The sequence below is a fragment of the Gastrolobium bilobum genome, unplaced genomic scaffold (assembly GCF_033153095.1).
Source record: "Gastrolobium bilobum isolate Gb01-03AN ecotype WA unplaced genomic scaffold, APGP_CSIRO_Gbil_v1 utg40652, whole genome shotgun sequence".
Taxonomy (NCBI): Eukaryota; Viridiplantae; Streptophyta; class Magnoliopsida; order Fabales; family Fabaceae; genus Gastrolobium; species Gastrolobium bilobum.
This window is the reverse complement of record NW_026895102.1, coordinates 88,092-99,210: the sequence shown is the minus strand read 5'-3', so window position 1 is coordinate 99,210 and position 11,119 is coordinate 88,092. Positions and strand designations below refer to the sequence as shown.

Genomic DNA, 11,119 nt, shown 5'->3' with positions numbered 1-11,119 from the left:
CAACATCCAACACTCGATTTTCCAGCTGATGGATTCTCTCCTCCAGGTATGTTCCAAAGGCCTAGAGAGCTTCCTTGGTTTCTTTTCGTTCCTGAGTATTTTAAGAAGAGACGTCTCAGTTGTACTTCAACTCTGGTGTTGTGCATGTTTCAGGGAGTCAGAGGCATTTCTGATCTCGCTCCTGACAGCTTGTAAGGTAGGTGCAGAGGGTGCAACATTGATGCTTTTGATGCTGGCTTGGATGGTGCTGAGAAGTTGCTCCCTATCTACCTTCTGTTGTTCCTAAAATTTGATGAAGGCAGATGAGAGTTGCTCTAATCCATTCTTCAAAGCTTTCAACTCTTCAGTAGTGCTGGTCATGTCCAGCTGAGGAACGGATGGTGCTTCAGGTAGAAGCTTCTTTATTTTCTTCCCCATCATTTCAAAAATCTCAGCAATCCTTATTTGAGATTTTCTTCTTGATGTAAGAGGGATTGCTGGAATGGGGGAGGCTGGCTTCTTTTTCTTCTTCTGGTTGTTGTGTTGAGAACCAGAAGCTGGAGGTTCCTCAGGTGCTTGCCTGATCACAGCATCCTTTGTTTTTGAAGTAGAAGGGGCTGTTGTAGTTTGTTCCTCCATCAGTGGAGGGACTTCTAAGCCCTCCTTTTCTGCTAGAGCCCTAGCAAGGGCCTCGTCCCCAGCTGTATCAGGACGGATAATGGGGTAAGAGAGGTCCTCCCATACTGATTTGTCTGGGAGCATTTGGCTTTTTCTTTTTAGGGGATTCAACAAGAATCCCCTTCCCTTTGTCAGTCTTTTTCTGTGGCTGAGCCTCTTGCTCAGCCACTTGTTCTTCTGCAGCAAGTGCTACTTCTGTTTCTTTAATCACATATCCTTGTTGTTGCTTAGGAAAGGGTTGTTGTGGTCTTGGTGGTGGTGAAGAGTGAACAAGTGATGTAGGAGGGGACGGAACGTCAGAAGACTCAGATGTAGCAGAACTACTTGGGGACGTCTCTCTTATAGTTGGTGTAGGTTTTGATGTTCCTCCTTTCTTCAGCCTCTTTGCAATAGGCTCGTTGTCCTCACTGTCTTCCTCCTTCTCAGAGAGGGTGATAGGTTTCTCATAGGATACTCCCTCTGTCCCTTTTGTGCTGCGGAAGGATCTCTTCGGCCTCTGACTGGAACGTTTCCCCTTTCTTGGTGGTGCTTTGGCAGGAGATTTCTTCTTGCACTGCTTGCTCTCAGTAGCAACAGGGGCTTCCTTCTTTACTTTTGTAGGAGGGGGAACGATTTTTCTTTCCTGGGTATGGGAGGAAGTGGTTGCAGATTTTGAAGGGGTTGCCTTCGTGGTCTTCTTCTTTGGGGCCTTAGGGGCCTCTTCTTCCTCAATTTCATCAACGTCACGTCTGACGTTGTAACCTTCAGGGAACGGAATGTCTGACTCAATGTAGGTTCTCCTCAGGCCATTCTATGTTTTGAAATCGATGATAGACCCCAACACTAGGTCTTCATCGTCGAAAGTCTTCACTCTAGCTCTCAGACAAAGCTTTGTAATCAGGCAGGGAAGGAAGACACTAGTTTTCCCGATCTCCTTCTTCAGGCTGCCATATATGAGAGGTACTGCATCAATGGAAATATTTTTCATGATGCAGTAGATTTGCACCTGCAGTGCCCACTTAACAGTGGCATCATGTGTGGAGTGGGTGAGGTTGGTGTTAGCAAACAAAGACCAGAATCTGGCTTCGTCTTTTAAACTACTCTTGTAGAGGGCTCCCTTGGAATAAATAGGGTCACCAATGGTGATCAAGTTCTTTACTTCCAGCATGAACTTGGGGTCCTCTCTGCTCTCTATGTACCCTTGGTACGGGCAGTTGGGAGATGGAGTACTTCCTTGATGGCTGCAGGGGAGAATGATACTTTCTTCCCCCTCACAGTCACCATATCAGTTGTGTACCCTTGAGGCAGCCTCTTTGCCTGGTACAAGAACTCAGCCACCAAGGCGGTGTTGACTTCACTTGCGTCTGTAGAAAACTAGGTCCATTTGAGGCTGCTCAAAGCTCTCTTCACGAAGGAAGGAAGATGAGCTTTGACTTGCAGGAAGACGTTCCTCTCTGGGTAGAGAGATACATTTTCTTCCGTGAGTTCTGGTTCCTGGCCACAGGGGTAACGGTTACAGAGAGTCTAGTCATGTTTATAGCTGAGGGAAAGGTTAGGGCAAAAGTGCAGAGAAAGGTGATGAGAATCAAAAGTTTCTAAGTTTAGCAGAGAATGGTAGGGTTTGAGAAAGAGAGGAAAAGGGTTTAAATAAGCATGTCAATGAGGGAAAATGAGGAGTTTTTTAGTACGTGGAGGTTAAGGAAAGGAAGTTGAGGAAGCAGTGGATGGAAAACGTTATGAAACAAGTGGTCAGGGGTAGTGGAGTGCAACTGCTAATGATGGTTTCAGGAGGTGGAGCGATTTAGGTTAGAATCGTGGGAGAGAGGGAAATAGAAGAGGAGCAGTTGCATTAATAGCTGAAGGAACGATTGCTTTTGCAGGTAACGTTTTCAAAATTTGCAATGAGTGCAATTTTGATAACGGCTGCGCAAATTTGCATGACTCAGTAGGGACATGTGTCCCTTTCATTCTTATCTCCTAAGCCAGGGAACGTTCCATTTGCCTTTTATACCATAAAAAAAAATATAAAACTAATAATAATCTGAATAAGAAAAAAAAAGCAAGATATATTGGGGAGCAATAATGCAGAATTAATTAACAAAATAGTAAATGTGTATATTATTACCTCTTTATATTATTTATATATATATATACATTTTTTTTAAATGGGGGTATGTGGCTATTGAACCACCCCAAAACTACGTTCCTGCTACGGAATGTGTGTCAATTATTTTGGATTAGAGGTGAGCTTCAGACGTTCCCTATCTTTTTGGGAGCTTTGTGGTTAAGTTTAACCACCCAAAACTTTGCTCCTTGTTAGAGGGCAAATGTGTCTACTGGGTTGCCTCCCAGTTGTAACAGCCTGTTGTACACTGGCATTGTTAATATTAATTATGATATTAAGCGCAGTTACAATCATATCAATTCATTTATAAAAATGCGAGTAAACTTTTTTCGTTTCTTACGCAAGCATTTAAAACAATAAAAAGCGTAATAAATCAAAGCTGTGACCGTAACTGTAAAATTTTGTGGAATAATTATTTAAACTACTTTTATAACCTATATTACATCTCTCAAGTCACTAAGGGGTTCCCATAAACCCACTTAGCTAAAATCTCACTTTTACGTTTACTACCTACCCGAACATGGTTCGTCCATTAATTTTTTACGGACAAACCGCATACGACAAGCCTCCCATATTTTAGTATGTTATTCTAGACTTAATTACCTTTCTAGGAAGCTATCACACGAGTCATAAAGTTATCTTTTACTCCGGATATCGTCGTTTGAAGTTGGACAAGAAATTTGCCAGCGAACCCCAATACAGCTCCAAACATCCTTCACTCAATCAATTATTCCGGACAATCCACTCAACCAATTGCTCTCAAATTTTTATACAACAAAATAAAAACCTCAAGATTCAATTTTATATATCATACACCTAATTTGACCAAGAACCGAAACGGGAATAATTTTCCTAAACTTGGTCCAGAACTGCCACATGTGCAGTGGCAACATGGGCAGTCCGTGCTCTCTGCCTTATACAGGCCGACACCCAACCCAGAATTTCCTCAAAATTTGACACGATATAGAGGACTTCTCAAGCTTCAAAATGGCATATGGCATGGCCATATTGGACCTCTGTGGAGGGATATATGCTCTTCCAAAGTTCACCTAAATTCTGCTAATTTCTAGAAAATTCACCAAAGTTTCCTTTGTTTTTCCAATAATCCCCAAGTTTGCAAAAGTGTTCTATGACCTCAATTTGTACCTAATAATCATTAAGTGACACACACAAGGACGAGCAATGCCTTGAGGCTCTTACAACCCCTCACAGTTTATATCAATTTACTCAATTTCCATCACTTTACTTATATTTTCAAACTTCACATATTTCAATCACCATAATCCATTTGCATGCATTCTTTACATCATAATCATCATTCACATCCTAGAATAGGCCTATTGCCCTTTCATCATATTACATCAAGTCTTTATATACAATTACAATTCTTCCAAATGACATATTACAATTACAATCTTCCTTCAAATATATATAAAGTAAACACTCCAAAATAAACATGCTAAATCAAGACTAAACTTAGGCAAAATACATCATGAACAAAATGATACTCATAATCCTAATCACATGCATTGTTCATGAGTTAAGTCTAGCCTAGGCCCATTGGCCAACAAAATGCAAAACATGAAATCCTAAGTCTGAATCATCCTACGGGCTTCTTGCCCGCCGCTCCAACTCCACTTGTACCTCCTTAAATAAAGCCCCCAAAGCGGGGTGAGATATACAAATATATCTCAGTAACCCAGAGGTTCTGAAGAATACTCCGCCCAATGGCTCACTTCGATGCATATAAATAACTTAACATAACATCCGAAAACGAGATAAAGCAAGGGATTTAGTGAAATAGGGGAGCATAGGGATACAAAATACGACGAAGCTGGAATGGTCGATGCCAAAACCACGCAACGTCCAGCCTATTGGCTCGGCATATAAGCCTACAGGTTTCAACCAAGGCGTGTTCCCAGAACATCAAACCAAGGCAACCTCCATCCATAACAACCCGAGACTTCCTAGTGTGCTCCTATTCGGATCACACACCACGACCCCAGGTCAACTGGAACTCCCTCTCGGAGACCTATCCAGTGGAAGTCCATAACGCCCGAAGGCAAACCGTCTACTGGCCGGAGACACAGTACATCCTATGTACCAACACACATACTATATGCATGAACATGTTATCCTATATTACTCACATATACTTCCTACCATCACCCTCAACGGGCATGGTGAAACACACAAGGGGATCAAGCCCCAGTACCAAGAGGTTACCTGTATAATCCTCTCCGCGTAGCTCCAATGCAATATATTTTCCGAGCTCGTTACACAACAAAAATGCCTACACAGAGGACATTCCAATTAATTACCGTTCATACCAACACATGCAAGTTACTGATTCTACAAGCATGGTTCCAAGATACTCACCACAATCCCACTTGGTCCGGGACCAAGGGCAACCCACCGGGCTCACGGTTCGAGGTTCAAATCCACGTACGACAACCTACAATGACCATGTATAGATCATCAACATACAGTAGTTCCATCAAAATCCAAAAACGTCAAATTCTCCTCCCCCACTAGTGAGGTTCGGCCATTAGTGTGTTAATTTACAAAATATTTTTCTTTATTTTCTTTCTAATTTTCTTAAGCACTCTTAGGTTACCAAAACACCATTTTAGGTTCCTTCACAGTTATGTCCAATTTAAACAACGTACGTAAATCATGCTTACTTTATCAATTTAACTTGTTTCAATCACAAATTCCCATTACATGTATTCTTTACATCATAATCATCATTCACATCATAAGTCACTAAATGCCTTTAAACATAATGTGTGGCTATGGACAAGTCCCATGCTCACTAAAATACCAATCTAAACCAAAGGCATGAAATATAAATCGAATACAAAAGACTTGAATCTAATCATGAACACCATAAAAGCATGGAAATCTCAACATGCAATATGTTCATGATCTAAGTCTCAAAATTCTAAATAAAATGCTATGTGCATCAAATATCATCCTCCAAAATGCCATGCTCTCCATATGCACATCATACTTAACTCGTCTACCAAGCGGGCCTCTTGCTCGAAGCTCCTCCGGGTTTACTATATCCTGAAATGATGTCCCCAAATGCGGGGTGAGATATACAAATATATCTCAGTAAACCAAGGGTACTAGAGGATCACTCCACCCCATGGCTCACTCAATGTGCAACAATAACCATATAAAAATGCATGACATACAATATCACAAACAACTGGGGACAAATCCAAGAACATCCACATCAGGATTCCATTCAAGGACCCCATCATATAACTCCCAGGAATCTTCCTGGTGCCTCTCCCATGGATGAGACGACCCCATGGCAAAACCAAACTGGAACTCCTCATGAGCCCTATCCAGCGGAGGTCCCACGTTTGGATCATCCTGGTACCGCTCCCAGAGTCGGTCCCACGGCAAAACCCGACCGGAATCCCCAAAGGATATCTCCAGCGGAAGTCCAAACCAACACACATCTACTAGCCAGAGATCAAACAATTCACACACAACATGCTCCAAGCATGTCACACAATCAAGAAGTAATGCATGAACATACATATTCACACAATATCCAAAGGCACGAAATCCAACCACAACCTTCCACTAGGTGTTGTGGAGCACACAAGGGATTAAAACCCAAGTTCCAAAGGTTTACCTTTAATCCAAGAGCAATGCTCCACACATAAGCTCCAAGTTCAATCTTCCACTAGTGCGTCTGTGAGAGGCAACCTATGTGATCAACAACCATGACCATCAATCAATTGCAAACAATCCATCAATTTCACAATAGTTATAACTAATCATAATCACTAAGTCCCAAAGGATATTTTTCATTTCTTCAACTACCTCAATCATTTACATCATCAAACTAACTCACCCTTTATGCACCAAGGTATTAACCATTGATTACACAACATTCTTCACCTCATTTTTTCTTAAACCAACCTATAGGTCGAATTCTACATGGAATCATGCTTCAAGGTTTTCAATCCATTTCGACACTTCTACACATCATACAATCTTATAATTCACTCATACAATTACTCCACAACTCAATTACCCAATCCTATCATCATGCCATTTCACAAAGCATTGGAATTCAACTCCAAATTTCACTAAGTTACAACTTTACAAATCACCATAAATTTTATTGCATCAATCATCATCATTTATCATTCTAAGCATTTAATTTCAAAGGAACAACATCATTAAAAGCCCCTAACCACATCAACCAATAAACACATAATCAAACACTCATCCATTTTATGATTTCAATAAAAACTCCATGAGAGTGTGAAAACTTACCTCCAATCAACTCCTAGGCAACCCAACAACAAGTTTTAACACTTGAACGGTCCAAAACCGCCACCAACCACCACCAAAAATCTCAAAACCTCCACCCACCATAGGAAAATGATCTCCTTGCACACTCAATTTTGTGGCTCACTTAAGGAAGGAAAGATGATTTGGAACAACTTTGATGTTTTACACTTTTGGATTTGAGACGATTTTGATGGAGTTTTTGTGGTTTGAAAGTTGGAAGAAAAGCTCCCTTTTCCCTTCCATGGAGGACGCGTGAGAGAGGAGGGAGGAGGAGAGAGAAAATGCTGAATTGTGTCTCACATGGCCCAATTGTCACTTAAGTCACCTACAGTGGGTCCCACATGTCACTTAACTTTCTTAAATCACCCAATTTAATCCATAAATTCATATCCTACGTATTTTTCTCTTTCACGTCATATTTTCGTTTCCTAAAAATACTGATAATATTTTCGCGCTTATCAGTATAATTATACCGCAGTATTTTACACCGGTAAAATCACTATTCATCAAATTTTCCTAAACTTGCCTGTCCACTCGATTTTTCGTCTTGAATCCATTTTCGGCATTATTTTTACCATTTGAGACCTTCTACTCAATTTTCATGCCTAGAATTGCTTGTTTGGTAAAATTACCATTTTGCCCTTTTTACATATTTTGGCCCTAATTTCAGGATTTTCACTAACCTTACCCTTTTAATTCACATTAACATCTATAATTACGCATTTAGAAATACGAGGTGTTATATTCACCCCACTTTTTTGAAATTTTGTCCGCAAAATTAAGTTATACTTATCCGCTAACTTAGGATACAGCCGGAGAATCTCATCCTCCCGTTCCCAAGTAGCCTCCCCAGGTGTAGGACTTTCCCACTGAATCTTTAACATCGGAGTTACTTTGCTTCGTAGCCTCTTTTCACTATGGTCCAGCATTTCAATATGACCAATGGGAGTCTTCAAGTCCTCCCAAATTTCAATATCATCCGGTATCACCACATGTGATCATTCGGAGCATACATCGCAGTTGCGAACATCCTCTGATTGACCAATTTATCTTCACTAGTTGGGTTATCTTACATATATAGCCCATAATTTCTTTTGGAGGGTGTGCTAACCTAGTTAGTTTGTCAACAATATCCACGTAGGATCATATCCAGTCCAATTCAATCTGTGCCTCACAGGAACCTATCACTCTCTGATATCTTTCATCCCGTAATTATCCTTCAATTGAATTTTAATCCTGTGAACTCCAGAACTTTCGTCATTAAATCCTTTTCAATACCACTTATCACATAGTCTTACTTTCATGGTAAATTAAGTCTCAAAGGGAATAATCCCCATCTACGGTCTTTAGCCACAAGTTGTACATACATGTATTTCTACCCATTTTCTTGATCTAAGAACGTGCAATTCCACTTTTACACCCAATACAGGACAGACACTTTTTCTGTTCCTTAATACCGTATCTAACCTTACCGGTTTACTAATTTCCACCAAAATACATTGACGAATCAATTTCTCAAAACATTTCACTGTTACCTAATGGACCACTCATTATAATTCACATATCACATTGGCCATTTCAAAGCCTTCAACAACAATTCTATTTATGAACTCCTACGTACAAGGTCATACCTATACTTCGCATCAATTGTTCATTTCTTTCTCAACTTAGCCATCTCAAGGCTTAACGTACAATTCATCAATGATTTTTCACATTAAAGGCATATGCCTAAGACTTCCACCAACAACTATGTTTAAATATCGTTCAATACTCTTACTACAACTTCCACATATATTTCATTCCTGTATACCACAATTTCATAATCATCACATTTAACCATTTATGTACCGTTCAATTATGTCATATCATATCTCTTACAATTAAGTCCAATCATATAGGGATTTTCAAAACTTACTTATCCTGTCATATGGAACTAAATCCATCATTGTCATTACTTTTATAATTCAACATCGGTGGATATACAATCTCTCGGAATTTTCAAGGCTACTACAAGCACATGACCATACATCATTAGTACCTAGCCAAAAACAACATCAACATTGTGCATTTTCAACACATCTTTCACCATAAGTTGAATATACCATATACAATACTCCATAAGTCACTCTACCAGTAAAGCAGAGCTATCAACTTTTATTTAACCAATTGCAGTTCCAATTTCCAGCTATTATTACACATTCATACTTGACTACAACACAATTACCTTTCATCAAGGCTAACAGGTCACCGCCTTAACTTAAAATCTCAATCATCCCTAGCCTTCCTAGAAGGACATTTACTCCATTTGTCAACATTAAATCAAGCTATTATCTCTTTTAACATAAGGCGAGAATTCCAACAAACTTACAACATCACTTGAAGCCGAAAATTATCTCATCATACTTAATTTACACACACAACAGTGTGCTTCAATATCACACTTCAGAACTCTTACACATTATGCCGCACATCCTACATCCAAATTTGACATATTATTGTCCACTTACAAGTATATGACCTCACATCTTGCATTATTCACATCGCACAACTCAGTTGTGAACTAACATACGACATCTCATCTATACAATTCATCTCACCAATTCAGGATACTTCCAAGGATCATAGTCCTTATAGAAGATAACGATAGCCTCTGGGAATATAATCCGTTCAGAGATAACAATGGTCTCCGGGAACATAATCCACACAGAGATAGTCATACAATTTGTCTTTTAGCCTAATTTTCAGGATTTTCACTAATCCTACCCTTTAATCCTCATTTAATATATTAATATATGATTTAGAAATGTGAGGTGTTATACCAGTCAGCGCTTAGTTTAGTGTCTTTAGCTGGACATGGTACTCACCTTTCATTCTTGTGTAGAAGATGTTGAGGGGACTTCAGTGTCCCCTGGCAGTTTTCTTGGCGTCCTGGTGTTAAGGCTAGCAGCTATCTGTCACAGATGGGATTCAATATTTTTGACCACAACATCGTTCCTGGTAACATATTTCTTGACATAATTCTCCAAGGTGTTGATGCGTTGGTCATCTCTGGGGAACAGAGCATAATTGGGTCTTCTCTGTTGGTCAAATGGTCTGTTTCCCATACTGCAGCCTTGTTGGTATTGTTGCTGCTGGTTGTATGGTTTCTGGTTTATGGGTGGTCTCCATTGTGGGTTATGGTTCTGATCTTTCACTATGGTGCCTCTAGGATTTTGGTTGTTGTTGTTTCCTGCATGTTGATTGTCTCTGGCCTGGGTGAAGCTTCTGTTCCCAAAATTTTCTGCATAACACACCAAGGCTATGGATGGACAGTCTGTTGAATCGTGATTATCACCACAGGCTGAGCATGGTTCACTCTCAGTGGCTGTTAGTCGTAAGACTTCCATTCTTGGCTATTCTTGGTTAGTTTTTAGATTCTTCACCTCGTTAATCAATGTAGCCAGTTGGGCTTCCATGGCAGTTTGTTTGTCTAATTCTAGCATACCTGGCTTCCTTACTGGGCTCATTCTCTCCAGTGGCCATTGGGGACATCTTTCTGTAGTGCCTTCTATTATTTCGTACCTGGATTCAAGAGTACCTATAAAGAAATATCCTCCTGCAGCAAAGTCTAAATGTGATTGAGAAGTATGATCAATCCCTTTATAAAAAGACTGCTAGATTCCCCAACTCTCCACCCCATGGTTTGGACATTTCCTAATGATATCTTTATATCTCTCCCAAGATTCATAGAGATTTTCTCCATAAAACATTCTAAAGTTAGAAAGCTCTGCTCTAACATTAGCTTGGAGAGACATAGGGAGAAATCTCTCTATGAACTTATTAGAGAGCTCCTCTCATGAGTATATGGATCCAGGGGTGAGAGTTTTCATCCAGATTTTAGCTTTTGAGCCCAAGGAATGAGGGAACAACCTCATTCTCATACTCTCCTCTGTCACACCCTCAGTTTTAAAATTATCACAGATATCTTGAAAGTTTATAAGGTGTGTGTAAGGATCTTCTGTAGGGAGTCCATTGAAGACTCGAGCTTCCCTTATCATG

General features: G+C 40.0%; 1 protein-coding gene and 1 non-coding gene across 2 annotated transcripts; one reads left to right on the top strand and one right to left on the bottom strand.

Moving 5' to 3' along the window:
- Window positions 1–282: 282 nt before the first annotated feature.
- On the bottom strand, window positions 283–9,798 carry LOC133305013 (uncharacterized). The gene is made up of 3 exons (XM_061505146.1): window positions 9,679–9,798; window positions 724–1,447; window positions 283–680 (listed from the first exon to the last, which is right to left on the bottom strand). Exons 1-3 carry the CDS (start codon window positions 9,796–9,798, stop codon window positions 283–285), a joined length of 1,242 nt encoding a protein of 413 aa, XP_061361130.1.
- A 955-nt stretch (window positions 9,799–10,753) lies between these two features.
- On the top strand, window positions 10,754–10,860 carry LOC133305326 (small nucleolar RNA R71). Its single transcript, XR_009750761.1, has one exon. It is a non-coding gene; the product is annotated as a small nucleolar RNA R71 (small nucleolar RNA).
- Window positions 10,861–11,119: the final 259 nt, after the last annotated feature.